Source organism: Colobus angolensis, unplaced genomic scaffold (assembly GCF_000951035.1).
Source record: "Colobus angolensis palliatus isolate OR3802 unplaced genomic scaffold, Cang.pa_1.0 Scaffold61, whole genome shotgun sequence".
In the NCBI taxonomy this organism is placed as follows: Eukaryota; Metazoa; Chordata; class Mammalia; order Primates; family Cercopithecidae; genus Colobus; species Colobus angolensis.
In genome coordinates this window covers 1,969,174-1,983,449 of record NW_012119710.1, presented here as the reverse complement: position 1 = coordinate 1,983,449, position 14,276 = coordinate 1,969,174, and the positions used below count along the sequence as shown (strand labels likewise).

At 57.7% G+C, this 14,276-nt stretch overlaps 2 protein-coding genes and 1 pseudogene across 4 annotated transcripts in view; 2 read left to right on the top strand and 1 right to left on the bottom strand.

Moving 5' to 3' along the window:
• Window positions 1–7,379, top strand: part of TP53I11 (tumor protein p53 inducible protein 11) — a 13,784-nt gene extending 6,405 nt beyond the window's left edge. Inside the window, exons 2-7 of the mRNA XM_011963278.1 lie at window positions 3,565–3,724; window positions 4,349–4,407; window positions 4,599–4,647; window positions 5,065–5,161; window positions 6,299–6,400; window positions 6,936–7,379. Of these exons, the coding sequence (XP_011818668.1) occupies window positions 3,565–3,724; window positions 4,349–4,407; window positions 4,599–4,647; window positions 5,065–5,161; window positions 6,299–6,400; window positions 6,936–7,069 (601 nt within the window). The 3' untranslated portion in view covers window positions 7,070–7,379. The remainder of the gene's footprint in view (window positions 1–3,564; window positions 3,725–4,348; window positions 4,408–4,598; window positions 4,648–5,064; window positions 5,162–6,298; window positions 6,401–6,935) is intronic.
• An 879-nt stretch (window positions 7,380–8,258) lies between these two features.
• Window positions 8,259–9,487, top strand: LOC105527249 (annotated as a pseudogene). The gene has a single exon (XR_001004207.1). The product of XR_001004207.1 is annotated as an uncharacterized LOC105527249 (transcript).
• Window positions 9,412–14,276, bottom strand: part of TSPAN18 (tetraspanin 18) — a 166,376-nt gene continuing 161,511 nt past the window's right edge. For both annotated transcript variants that reach the window (XM_011963276.1, XM_011963275.1), the window contains one exon: window positions 9,412–12,661. In XM_011963276.1, coding sequence (XP_011818666.1) covers window positions 12,614–12,661 — 48 coding nt within the window. In that variant the 3' untranslated portion in view covers window positions 9,412–12,613. The remainder of the gene's footprint in view (window positions 12,662–14,276) is intronic.

Sequence of the window (14,276 nt, the reverse complement as noted above, 5' to 3'; positions counted from 1 at the left end):
GTGTGTGTGTGTGTGTGTGGTGTGTGGTGTGTGTCTGTGGTGTGTGTGTGGTGTGTGTGTGTGTTGGTGGAGAAGGGTCAGCAGGCAGAGGAAAGCAGTTCATCCAATGCCTGGAAGCTTCTGCGCCTCGGAGGTGGGCTGTGGACACAGCCTGGGCCTGGTGGGCAGTGGCCGAGCGCCAGCCTTGTGCCCTGGGACTGAGATCTGGGACTTTACCCAGTGGGGCGGAGAAGTTAAGAAGTGCTAGTTAGGCCCATTGCCCGCTCCTCCATGGCCTCCATCCCAGTGCCACTGCCACATGGGAGGCCTGGGGAGGGTGGGAGTGTCTGTGTCTAACAATTGCCCGTCTTCATTGAGGACTTGCTGTGGGCCGGGCACTTCCCCATGGCTTCATGGAGATTACATCTTTTATTCTCACGGTGTCTCTATAAGATAGGACACCTTATTTTCCCAACTACACATGGGAAGACTGAGGCACGTAGAGGGTAAGTGACTGACCTGCCCACAGGCACACAGCCAGGCACTGATGGATCTGGGATTCAAATCCAGGGAGCGACCTCAGCAGTTAAGCACTAACCCATTAGGCTTTCTGGCTTGAGCAGTGAGCTGGCTCTTTCTAAAGCACTGTCTGTCCATTATTTTGTTTCTCCTGAGGCCAGCTCCAGGGGAAAAGTGAGGCTGGCTGCTTTCACTTCACAGATGAGGACCCCAGAGCTCAGAGAGGAAAAGTAACTCACTTTAATCAGTGGCTAGCAGATCAGTGCCCCTTCCCCGCCCCCGCCAGCCTGGGAGCTCTTTCAGGATGGGGCCTGTCCCACCAGCCGTGTACCTTGCTCACAGCAGACCTCACCGGTCTCCCTAGGAGGTGGGAATGACGGCTTCATTTCACGGATGGGGAAACTGAGACTCAGAGCACAAGGCCACACAGCAGGAAGGGGTAAGGCAGGACTGAGGGAGGCAGCACATCTGGCCTGGGAGAGGGGTTAACCAGCCAGGAGGAGCTCGTAGAAGGGCTGAAATAAAGACCGACCTTGCCGAGTGGTGGCGAGGATGTGGAGGAACTGGAACACTCCTGCATTGCCAGGGACACGCAGTGACATGGCTGCTCTGGGAAAGTCTGATGCTTTCTCTGAAAGTCTAACAGGGATGTACCACACTGCTCAGCAGTCCCACTCCTGGTATTTACCATAGAGAAATGAAAACTTACGGTCCCACAGAAACGCGGGTTTTTAGCAGCTCTATTCATAATCGTCAACAACTGGAAACAAGCCACATGGCCTTCAGTGACCAATTGGATAAACAAGCTGCTACATGTACCCCAGGGAATACTGCACTCCAGTAAAAAGGAGTGGACTCCTGATACACACAATGACTTGAAGGAATCTCAAAGGCATTCTGCTCAATGACAGGAGCCAGCCTCAAAACGTTCTATGCTTTATCATTCCACTTACCTAGCATATTTGAAAACACAAAAGCTATAGTGTCAGAGAATAGATCAGTGGTTGCCAGGGTGGAGGAGTGAGGGGATGGTGTGGCCAGGACAGTGCCAGGGAGTTTTTGGGGTGATAGAACTGCCCGTTATCTTGATCTGGAGCTGGTGGCTCCAAAAATCTATATGTGTGCTAAAATTCAAATAACTGCACAACTAAAGCCTGTCTATTTTACTGTATGTATTAAAAGATAAAAGGCCACAGGGAGGCTGGAAGAGGAAGGGCATGAGCCAGGCAACATCCTTGGCTGAGGAACAGGTGACGGACCCGGTTCTCACCAGCAGCTTAGTGACTTTCAGGGCAGCCTCGCCTGGCCGCAGGAGGGATGTGGCTAATTGTAGCTTCTATCTGGGTTCACCAGAAGGTGGTGGCTAGCAGCTGAGGTGTTGGGATAGCATCCTGGACCCTCCAGGAGCCGGGTGATGAAAGGTGAGGCTCTGGCTTCCCTGGCAGGGTGGGGTTGGCCTCCTGTCCTGATGGCTGGCACACACCGAAGCATTAACCCAGAGTCTCTGTGTGCCAGGCGTGGGACTGCCGTCACAGTTACCACCCGCCGCTGTCTCCTATCACCATGGGGCCTGTGTGTGGGGAGGGGAAAGGCGTATCCACTCCCTTTTGTGGATGAGGAACTAAAGCCAGGGGGCGTAGGAGGGTAGTTTGGCCTAGAAATGACATCACACTCACTAAAGACCGCCAATATCAACTTTCGCAGTTTTTTTCCCCAATGCGACATGGTATACTGCCTCCCTAGTTGATCTGGTCTACAGCCACATACCCCACAGTTTGATACTGTGTTCTGATGTTTGTTCGGGTGCTTTATTTTAAGACACCAGGAGGCTCGAAAATGGGAGGTGACCTGGGGACATCTCCGCAGTCTGCCTCTGGCAGCCCTGGCTGGGGCTGGAGGGTGAGATTTGCCTGGGGCCACAGAACACTGAGACAGCAGGGTCCCCTGGTGGAGAGCCCAGTGGCCTCTGAGCCTGTCTGTAGATGGGGATGGCTTTTCTGCCTTTGCCGGAGGGTGGATGCAAGTGGGAATGAGATGCTGGAAGCGGCCCGAGGTGGGGAGTGGCACACTGTTATTCACCCTGGTTGGCATTGAAACCCCGGGAGCTTGGTTTCCTCATTCACAGTGTGTCCGTCAGTAGCACCCATCTTGCAGGGCAGCTGTGATTAAAGAAGCCAGGGCCACCCCGGAGCCAGCCTCTGAGGCTTCACCTTACCCCGTTTACACTTCTGTCTCCTCGGCATAGATTTGACTGACTGAGGACGCGACGGGCACTCAGCTTCTCTGCATCTTTGTCGTCCAGCGGAGGGGCTGGCACATAGTAGGTGCTCCCAGCCTGACTCAAGATGTTGCTGGGGGTGGGGAGTGGGGGACTGGGGAGGACCCTGGGCAGACCTGGGGTACCAGGAGGGGCTGGTGTGGGGCTGGTGGCCGGGAGGGCAAGGCCTGAGCAGGGAACCTAGACCACCTCAGCGTCCCTGCCAACACCCCTGGCAGCCTTCTCTGGCTCTCCTGGGTATGAGGGCACCCCATCCCCTTCTTCGGTCCTGGCAGGTTTGAAGGGGGGTGGCAGGGAGACGGGAGAGGGGCCCACTGGCCTACAGGATTGGGCAGAAGTTTGGTGGGGACCCAGACCCCAGAACCTAGAAGTCCCTGCCCCAGGCTCGGACAGACCCTCCCGTCTTCTAAGCCTCGTTTGCCCTCATGAATCCCAGCTTCTTTCCTCCCCACCCCTCCAGGAAGCTTGGATGTGGCCGCCATCCAGGCCCAAATGCCCTCTCCTGGGCCCTACGCCTCCAGGGCTGGCTCTAAGGCACCACGCAGCCTGTCAGATGGCGTGGGCTCTGTCCACCTGAGCAGACCCACTCCCAGAGCCTCAGAGGCCTGGAGAGCGTCGCCTCAGCCGTCTGACAAGGAAGCCAGCTGTGCTCCCCTTGCTGCCCTGGGCTCGTGGGGAGGCCTCAGCAGGCCTGGCGTGGGGTGTGGCCTTCCCCTACCTCAGGCCCCTTCCCCTAGAGTCTGGAAGCTGGGGAGGAACTGTGGCAAGAGACCGGTGTCTCCCCTCAGCCCTTCTGCAGAGGCCGGGCTGGAGGAGAAGATGGCGGCCAAGCAGCCCCCGCCTCTGATGAAGAAGCACAGCCAGACGGACCTCGTGAGCCGCCTGAAGACCCGCAAGATCCTCGGCGTGGGCGGGGAGGATGACGACGGGGAGGTGCATCGCTCCAAGGTGGGGTGCAGAGCAGGGGCCTCCGGCACCAACTGGGGAGGCCAGGCTGACCCACCATAGGGGAGAAGGTTAGCCGAGGCCCAGGGAGCCGCAGGAGTTCTAGGACTTAGCTGATGTTCCTAGAAATGTAACGGCAGTGCCAGGCGAATAACGAGATGGTTAGAATTAAGCGCCTATTACATGCCTGGTTTTCCAGCAATTGCTTTACAAGCATTATTTAAATCTTCTTGTTGGCACTAGAACAACAGTGCCAACAGTATGCAGTATGCAGATACTGTAAAATTATTAACCCATTTTATAGATGAGGAAACGAAGGCTCAGAGAGGTTAGGCAACCTGCCCACGGCCACATTGGTAAGTGGCAGTACCAGGCTTCAAGTCTGCGTTTGGCAGAGCCCTGAGCTTTCATATGTCACCATCATATTTGCAGCTTCTTTTAAACCCTAGTGTCAAGGGGAAGCAGGAGAGGGGGTGGCCTCATGTGACCCTTCCCACCTGGGGGACCCTTTGGCCAAGCCGAGGTGCCCAGGGGGGTCCCTGGGTGTGCAGGACTCGGGAGGATGAGTGAGTGGGGGCGCTGAGAACTGCCCTCACCCTGGTTGCCTCTGACCCCGTCTGTCCACAGATCAGCCAGGTCTTGGGCAATGAAATCAAGTTTACTGTTCGGGAGCCTTTGGGGCTCAGGTGAGCATTTACCTGACTTTTTGGGGGAGGGGAGGGGTTGATGGGAGCAGAATGCACAAGACCCCACCTCATTTGGCTGGTCTCTGGATATTGTCTCATTACCTCCCTCAAACCTGCCATCCCTGGGGATCTGGGCTGGAGAGGGAGGGTCCCCTCGGGCAGGGCTGTGACCTTCTCTCCACGCCTCCCAGGGTCTGGCAGTTCGTCTCTGCTGTGCTCTTCTCTGGCATTGCCATCATGGTGAGCCCCCACCCCCAGCCCCTGAGATCTGGCCCCGTATGGCTGCCCCAGCCCTTCTCCGGCTCACCGGGGGTACCTCCTCCATCCTGGCCCCTCATGCAGGGCCCATCTGTCAGGCTCTCGGACTGCCGGTTCTCGGGCTGCCTCCGAGAGCCTGACTCCTACACTGCCACACCTGTGCCCTGTCCAGGAGCACACTAGATCCCATGGTTTGTGGCCTGACTTCTTGTCCCAGGAACCCTGGAGTTTTCTGTCCTGGCATGGGGGCCGGTGGGGACAATCAGGTCCAGACCCTGGACTGCCCCCAAGGATGCTGATCCTGCTCCTGGGGGGAAGGAAGGCATCCGTGGGAGGCGTCAGCTGTCACCCCCCACTGTCTCCCAAGCAGGACCTCTAAGCCCCTCTCGCTGCCCGCAGGCGCTGGCCTTCCCTGACCAGCTCTATGATGCGGTCTTTGATGGAGCCCAGGTGACCAGCAAGACGCCCATCCGCCTCTACGGCGGTGCCCTCCTCAGTGAGTACTGCTGGGGCGGGGCCTGGGGGAGGCGATGGGCAGCTGGGAGACCCAGCGGGGCTGAGGAGAGCACGGGGGTCCGTGCCTGGGCACCCCTTCCTTTCTTCAGGCAGATGCTGCAGCCCACACCCCGGCCTCTGATGAATCTCTCTGCTGGGGATGTGCTGCCATCTTGTGGCCATTGGTGGAATATACCCAGTGGGTTGGAACTTGCGGTTGCCACCTTCTGCAGGGAGCGCTCCTAAGTGTGTGCACTGCCCTGGGCGTTGTGGTACAGAGATGGAGGAGGCCCAGGTCCAGCCCTCTAGGATTTCACAGCCTAGAGGAGAGGCAGATCAATTCAGTGTCTGCAAAACCCCTCGCACCTACCCTGTTTTATCCCCAGAGCCACTTCTGTTTGGACCACTTGTGTTTCCTCTCTAACTTGAGATGCACACGTTAGAATTTGGAATTATAGTTTTTAAAGCTCAGCATAGGTAATATGCCTCCCTTTCTACAAAATATTCCATGGCTCCCTATTGCCTACAGAATAAAGGCTCAGCTCCTCTAGAGTTAGGGTTGTTGGAGTAAAATAAATACACACCCAGTGGCATGTCTGGTACCAGCAGACACTGGGTGGGTGGGGCCTGCTAGAGGCCAATTCAGTGGTTCTTCCACGGGAAAGTAGGTTCATCCCCCCCTCCTCCTGGGGAGTTCCTTGGAGTGAGTTCTTAATGGGCTCAGGTTTTCTGTCTGGGAGTCCATGTGAAAGAAAACCCGATTATAGGACCAGGTAACCCATTAACTCATGGATTCCATCAACACAGCATCCTCCTGACAGAACCAGACATGGGCAGGGGCCAGGAGCTCAGCCCTCCCCCTTTATAAAGAGATCGAGTCTCAACGTGGGGAAGTGACTCGCCCAGTGTCGCATAGGGCCTTGGAATGACAGGAGCAAGCTGAAGCAGCGGTGTTGAGTCTGGAGGGGACAGGATCAGGGACAGACAGCCTTGATTTGAGGAGTGTGAATGGGGCGGAGGCGTGGAGTCCAGGACCCCGGCTGTCTTGTAGCGGTGGCCGGAGGAAGGAGGAGCCTCCTGCCCTGCCGGGAGGGAGTCAGCGGTCCCGCCCCCAGCGCCTCTTCGTCCCCTGCCCCAGGCATCTCCCTGATCATGTGGAACGCTCTCTACACGGCTGAGAAGGTCATTATTCGATGGACCCTGCTCACTGAAGCCTGCTACTTCGGGGTCCAGTTCTTGGGTGAGTCCTGGGGTGGGCAGTGAGAGAGGCTGATGGGCAGCTTCGCCCCTGACCTGCGTGCTCTAGTCACTTGGGTGTGTGGGAAGTGATGAAAGCCTGTCTGTGGGGGGCTAGTGAGGGGAGAGACGGATAAGGACTCACCTGGCTGTGTTTACGTGTGTGCCTGCACACCTGTGCACACATGCCTAACACACATGCCTGTAGCTTCCCAAATCCACACACTTCTGTCTGTGGCCTTGCACACACATGCATCTGCAGCCCCCCGCGCCCGCTGCCCACTGGACCCAGCGCCTGTGTAATAACGTGCACTCAATTTTGCCCACCTGCTGTGTCCCGGTTCCTGTCCCGTGGGAGACGTCAGAGCAGAAACATCTGTGGGGTTGGCAGGGGCGAGGGGCAGGTCCTGTGCTTCCCACCTGGGAGGATCCCGGGCTCAGAGCGAAGTTCGGGAGACAGCAGCGCTCCGGGCTGGGGGGCGGCCCCAGGACGCATCCCCTCCGCTGACCCTGTGGCCTTGCCGGCCTCTCTCCCACAGTGGTCACCGCCACGCTGGCTGAGACGGGCCTCATGTCCCTGGGGATCCTGCTGCTCCTGGTCAGCCGCCTCCTTTTTGTCGCCATCAGCATTTACTACTATTACCAAGTCGGCCGAAGACCCAAGAAGGCCTAGCTGCCCGCTGGGCCTGGGGCCCTGCCCATGCCCAGGGCAGAGTGGCGCTGGGGCCTCGGCTTCCCTGTGGCTCCTGGAAGGCAGGAGGGTCCCCTGCCCTGCCCCAGCCCTGCCCCAGGGAGGCAGGGGGTGGGGGGCCTTCCTTTCCTCCTGGGCACCCCACGTGCCGTGATCTCCTGGGCTTTCAGGCTTGACATGCTGGTTTGGGGAGAGACAGGGCCTCTGCTGCCCTATTCTTCACCCTCACAGTGATACCTCCTTTCCTTGGGTCTCTTGGCCTCCAGACCCCCTCAACAGACACTGACTAAAGTCAAGCTGGAGTCATGAGGGTAGTGGGCTAAGTCGAGGGTCCAGCCTCTTCTGCCAGGAAGCCCTTCCTGCTTTTGAGAGAGGCTGTGACCACCCCCCATCCTTCTCCCCACACCCCTGGCCAACCTAGCGCCCAAGCAGCTAAACTTGGCTTCCCTCTAATCCTGGAAAACCCTGTACCCCTCCTCCCCAATCTGGCCCTCTCCACACGTACCCCCTGAACACACACACAGACACACAACACAAACACACACACACCCCCATGATGTGAGCAAGTACATACACATAACACACACTCTCTCACACACACACACGTGCACCTTCACAGCCCAGCCGAGGGCACGCAGGCAGGGTGTGCTGTCTGAGATGGCACCTCCCTTTCAGCCGTTCTTCGAGGATGGGCCACACACAGCTAGAAGCCCTGTCCCCACTCTCCTGGCCCGGCGCGATGAGCTCTCCTGGGACCTTGCTCTAGGGCACTCTGTCTACCCCAGGACCCCGGAGTCCCCTGGGAGCCCCCTCCCTGCAACCAGCCTGAATTCAGAGGCAGCCAGCAGCGGCACCCACAGGCTGCACGGACACAGCCCCCAGTGGAGACCATTGCAAGTGGCGGGGCTGGGAGAGGAGGAACAGAAGGAAAGCCATAGTGCTCCCTCGCCCTGGAATGTCCCCCAAGGCCTGATGGCCACTGGGCTCAGCCTGTCCCCCACTCCTCCCTGCTTCCCGGTGAGCTGTCCCCAACACCTGCAACCCTGGCTGCCTCCAGGGTCTGGCTGAGTGGGACTGGGTGGCCCTCAAACTCAGCACAGGAAATAAGTAGAAACATTTCAGCAGGCCGCCTCCCCTTGTCTCCCCGACCTGGCACCCTGGCAAAGGCTGACAACTGGCTGTCTTGGGGCTGAACAGCCCCCACCCTGCCTCTCCCTGCGGGCCCAGCAGCCTGTGCTGTATCCACCCCCGATTAGTCCCTGATCCCAACCCTCTCCCTCCTGCCAGCACACCGGCACACACATGGGAAGTGGCAAGCCCCAGCCCTGGGGACAGGCGTAGGGAGAGAAGCAGCCCCAGGCCCCAGACTCGCTTCCCATCCTGGCGGAGAGCCGGAATGGCTGGAGGGTGTCTATATGTACAGCCAGCTCTGGCTGCTGCCAGGTGGGCCCCTGCCAGGGCTCCTCACCCCTGTCCACTCTGTGCCTGGCTGTCCCTGCACCCAGATACAGCACCATGGCCTGTACCCAGCAGAGCAGTGGCACCACCGTGGTTACAGTGGATGCCCCGAGGCTCTGCTTGGTAAACGTGGCCGAGCAGAATGGGAGGCTGGACCCTGAGGAAGGGCCCCTCTCCTGGCATCTGTCTCTCGCTACCTAAGCCTGTGCCTCTCCCTAAAGAGCTGCCTCCCTGCTGCTAAGCCCTGGTCTGGCCACGAGCCACTACTGCCTCCCACCGGCGGTGCCGCCAGCGGGCAGTGCCCTCAGGCCGAAGCCTCAGTCCCCCATCTGAGCCAGGCCTAGTCCTCTAATAGGGACGGTTGCTTTGTCCTCCCATAACTGCAGGTGCATTCCACCTGGGGAATGAGGCTGCGCGTTGGGCGTCTGCTGGCCCTGGGACATCCAGTCTTCCACACTCAACCGTGGGATGGGACGGTGGCGTGGCCTTACCCCATGGGGCTGGCCAGGCTGTGGTACAGAGCTGTGCTCACAAAATACCGGGTGGCTTGGTTAGACCTAATTGTAGTGGAGCCTGGGGGAGAGGGTGAGGGAGGGGACTGCAGGTCAGATAAGACCTGGAAGACAGACGTACAGCCTGGGGGGCAGGGGGACTCTAAGGCAAGGAGGACTTACAGTTGGGAAGGAGGCAGTGGCAGAGGGGCCCTTAAGTCCAGCGAGGAAAGCTTAGCGTGGGCCCCGCACTCTGCTCCGTTCGGGGTGACCTGGAACCCCTCTTTTCCCAGCTCCCTCCAGCCATCAGCAGCCTCTTGTCAAGCTTCCGTCTCACCCCAGTCTATCCCCACCCCCAAATCAAGACCACCTTTCTTCACGGTCACTATTTATTCTTTGTTCCTTTTTCTTTTTGTAAGAAACAGTCACAAAAACCAGTGCAAAACCATCAGTGTGGGCATCCTGTTTTATATTACAAAACTTCCTCTGGATATATCATATAAAACGGGGTCTCACAGGAGAGAAACGTGATAAATTAGCTCTGCAATCTACGGCAAGGAACGTAGACAGTTTTCAAAATAGACTTTCAACATATGAGGGAGGAGGGGGCTTCTGGGGAGATGGGGGTGCTGGGGCCTCGGCTGGTTTGGGGAACCTGTCTGGGCCCCTCAAACGCAGATGGAGAGATGGACAAGGGAGGCTGCGGACAGGCCTGAGCACCAAGGCTAGACATTAACAGAGACCCTGGGGAGGAGCCTTCACCCCTAGCTCATAAAGAGATACTCCTTTTCTCTAAGAGGCAGTAGCTTCAGAGCAGGAAAGTGGCTTTCAGTATAGGCAGGGTTTGTGATGAGCGGTGTAGTCTTGTTCCTTGCCCTGTTAGCAGGGTCCGAGGAAGTCTCTGTTGTGAGCTGTTGTATTCTGGGGTAAAAAGAAACGAAGAGGTATCCCTGCCCACCCCTACCCCCAGCCACCACCAGAACCTGCTGTGGGTTGTATCTGGACCAAGCCAGCTGAACCCTGTTCCTCCCTGTGCTCTGGAGGGAGGCTCAAGCCTGATCTGGGCTGAGCTTTCTTTGCCTTGCCTCCAAAGAACGGCCTCAGGCAGCCTTGCAAATAGCTACCAGCCTGGGCAAATGCCAACAGGAGCAGAAACCACCTGTCTTCTCTTTCTAGGCTAAGAGGGTGGCCAGCGGCTGGCTGGGGAACTGAATCTGGGCTGATTGAGGGTTCCTTGGCACATTTGTGGAAAGCCATTGAGCAGCAGTCTTGTGTCCGCCCTTGAACCCACCTTAGATTTCCCTTCGTGACCAGCCCTTTCTCCTGGGTTCTCCCTCTGACTCGTATGGGGCCCAGAAGCCTGGGATGCCCCCTGGATTAGAGCCATAAAGCTGTGCAATTTGCCTCAGTCCTTCCCAGCATGGTTTTTTTGTTTTTGCTTGTCATTCTCAGACCAGCCATTTACCTCTTCCAAAAAGCTGGGGCTGAGCACGTAGGTGGTTCAAGAGGGGCAGGTCCCAGGTCCCAGGCCCCAGGCTGGGCCGCGGTACCAGTGGCAGGTCCCTAAGTCTCAGGAGCTTAGCTTCTATGGAGCTCAGGTGTCATTTATGGGGCTGCCAGAGCAAGCTGTTAAAGGGAGAATTTGGCAAGACTAAGCTCAGAGACCTGGTGGGAGGGCCAGGACTGGCGGGCACAGCAGGAGGAGATTGGAGGAGGGTCCACCTGGATCTTTGCAGCAGGCACAGAGCTTCTGGCTGCATCTCAGAAGGGGGCAGGAGCACAGGCCAGGGAACACTGGGCTTTAGGCTGTGACTCCGAGTGTCCCTGGTGACTGGAGAGCCTGAGGGGAGGCTGGAGGCTGATACAGGGTGCTGGTGGCTTGTGAGACAGAATGAGCTCTTCCTGAACAGGGACAGAGGGGAGAGAAGACAGCAGACATCACACTGCTCCTTCCATCCCTGCCCATGGCAGACATCACTAATCAAACTTACGGTGGCTGGCAGACATCACTCATCAGGATTGCACCGCCATCTCTCACTGAGCCCAGACCAAACCTCAGATCCCCAGCACAGCCTCCAGCAGCCACCCCTGATCTATCAGGGTAGGGGCATCTTGCAATCCAGTTGCCAACACTCATCTAGAGTTTGAGAACTGAATACTTGTGGGTGTGCATCTGCGAGTCTCCCTGCCCAAGCCTGGAGGGAGTACTAAGAAATGTGTGAACAGTGAAGAGACAGGAAACCTTGTTGCAGCAGAAATGGCCTCGATGCCTTCAGGATTCTTTAGTCTGGAGAGAAGAGGGCTCAGGGGAGTCAATGTGTGACCTTAACACTCCAGGAAGAAGAGCAGGCAAGTGGGATGCCGTGGATGGAGCCACAGAAAAACAGAAACCTCTTCTGTATATTAAGCTGACGCTAAAGTCAGAGCAGTCCAAAGGCAGGAGGCTGCCTTGGGAGGTAGTAAGCTCTCTCCCTGGAGGTATGCAAGAAGAGGGTGGAGAAGTCTTGGCAAGGATCTTGAAGAAGATAGCCAAGCCTCAGTTCTGGGTGCGGAGAGGGAGACCCAGATGATCTTGGGGAGTTCTTCCACTCTGGGAGCTGGGGAAGGACAGGGAAGGGGGTGGCTTGTGGGGAGAGGTGGGCAGTGTGGACAAGGGAATGTGAGGTGCACCCCTGTGTGTTCCTGGGGACTCAGAGAGGTGTAGGGAGGTAGGAGGGAGGGCGCAGTGGGAAGTCATGGAATGGTGTTTTCTTAGCTGTAGAGCAGGGAAGAGGCAGTTCCTGGCTGGTTTGCCCTGTCTTGTCTGGGGGAACCGGAATGCTGAGGCCAGGGGTGCATGTGGGCAGCAGAGCTGACCGAGTCCTGGATGCAGTGACAGCAGCCTGGAGACAACTCAGATTCTTTTCAGAACTGTCATGCCTGTGCTGTGTGTCTGTGGATAGGCCACTGCCCCTCTCTGGGCCTTTGAGATTATTTGGTCCAACAGATGGGGAATGCAAGGATCCTGCCAGCTGGGCCATTCTTGGATGCCGTTTCAGCAGCTCATTCTCGACCCCGGCCTGAACAGGGGACAGTCCATCCTCCAGGGACCAGGGATTGCGCTGTGGGTTCCGAGCCCTCAAGGATGTGCCAGCTGAAGCTCTGTGGGGCCCCCTGGGCTTTGATGACTTCTCTGAGATTTGCTTTGGCCTCCTCGTTGCCTACATCCTCACTTTCTTGGCATCAGGTCCTGGTGCAGTGAGAGAGGGCCCAGGGTCTGGCTGGACCAACAAGGGCACTGGGCCTGGTGTTCCTTTGGTCTCTAGAGCAGCCTACATCCTGGGCCAGGCGCTGGGGTCTCTGCGGAGAGCCCACGGCACCTGCCCTGAGTCCAGGCGGGGATACATCAGTCCATACTTTTGTCTTCATTTTGTTTTGTTAAAAAAATAGCTCTATGCCCCTGGCCCTTCTCCTGGCCATCTTTGATGGCTGCATCTTCTCCCCTGGGGCCAAGAGGACAGCGGGGAGGGGCAGGGGAGGGCATCGGGTGCTGGGCAGTGGTGGGTGGGGCGAGTCTTCGGGCCTCAGGCCACACCCTCTACTGGATGCCCCGGAAGAGGCACATGGCGAAGATCATGGCGAAAAGCTGCAAAAAAGGAAAAAAAGCAGGAACTGGCTTATCAGGCTGGGCCCTTTGTGGGCTGCCTGGTCCTTTCCAGGGGAAGGGTCATCTGCCTCCGGGGCAGAGTGAATGCATATCCCTCTTAGCACACTCCTCCCGTAAGGATTCCTGACATTCCCCTGGGGCCAGCCCTTCTCACCAGCCCGTACCTGGCTTTATTTGGTGGAGTCAGGGACCAGGAAGACTTTAGAAACCGAGTCTTGGGTTCAAATCCAGCTCCCTGACATACCAGGGGGTGTCCTTAGGCAAAGTACTTCCCTGCACTGGGCCTCAGTACGTATCCAGAGCTTGCCATGTGCCAGGCACAGTTTTCAGTGCTTTCTTGGGAGGTATGTAACCTACCTGAGGTCACATAGCCACCAGCAGGGGAGCTGGAGTTTGAGTCCCAGGCATTGTGACCCCAGAGCCCATGCTCACAACCTCTGCAGGCTCCCCTCCAGCTCACAGGAAGGTGGTGAGATGTAAGTGTAATGCAACTACCTAATGACGTAATGTGCCTGTTATCTAGAAGATGCTCAGTAAAGGTTACCAGGACTGCTATGAATAGGCAAGCAGCTGCAGCCCTTCCCGGAGTTAGGCGCTCCATTCCTGAACACCTGGCTGAGGGCCCGGGGTGGTGGGGCAGGGAGACCCTAGCTCACCGACTGACCAGATTTGCTGATGTCCCCATGGCCAGAGCTCACTGCAAGTAGCTGAGGGAACAGTCCCCAGACCACAGGTCATGGCCAAATCACCAGGAGGCTCACTGGGGTGGGGAGGGGCTGCCGGGACGGGGCCACATAAAGGTATCCGTCTTGAGCAGGATTCTGCCTCCCATGGGGCTGGCCAGCCAGGCTCATGGGCTGGGCTGGGAGTGAGGCAGCAGATCAAGTATATGGATGCTGCCGTCCCCGTCATCTGTAATCCCTCTGTGCCCTGGGAGCAGGGTGATCAGCCCACTTTGCAGATGAAGAAACTGTGACTCAGACATCCTGCATCTGGAGCGGGGCAGAGCTGGGAGCCGGACTCTAAGGCCCATGCTCTTCCTGCATGGGACGCACTCGTGTGAGTTCCCTGCTGCAGATTTATCGTGTTCATTGTTGCCTCTCACGAGGGGACTTGTTCACCCGTAACAGTGCTGGCGCACAGCAGGGCTCCGTGTGTGCTTGTTGAATACATGAATGAATAATAAATGATGCCTCCCTCTCCGCCATCCCCAGTACTGCCCTCGGTGGGCTGCAGGCACAGTGGGAAACCAGGCAAGGCGAAGTTCATGGTCCCAGGTGCCCAGGCTGCTGGAGGGGGAAGCTGAGGATCCGGCTGCCTGACTTCCTACCCCCGCAGGCCGAGGACTGGCTGAGGCCCCAGAGTGCCCCTTCCTGGGTTTGGTTAGGTGTGGGCAATGCTCTGTCCAGCCCCCAGGAGCAGCAGGCCTAGATCCCAGAGGACAGAGATGGGAGGTGGCCACTCCTCCCTTTGACTGAGGCGCCACCTAGTGGTGGTTGCAAACGGTCTGCAGGAGCTCACCTTTCAAGGGGCCCTTAGATAAAGGAGGCTAAGACCACCGTTACGGATGTGTAAGACCCTGTAGGCCCTGAAC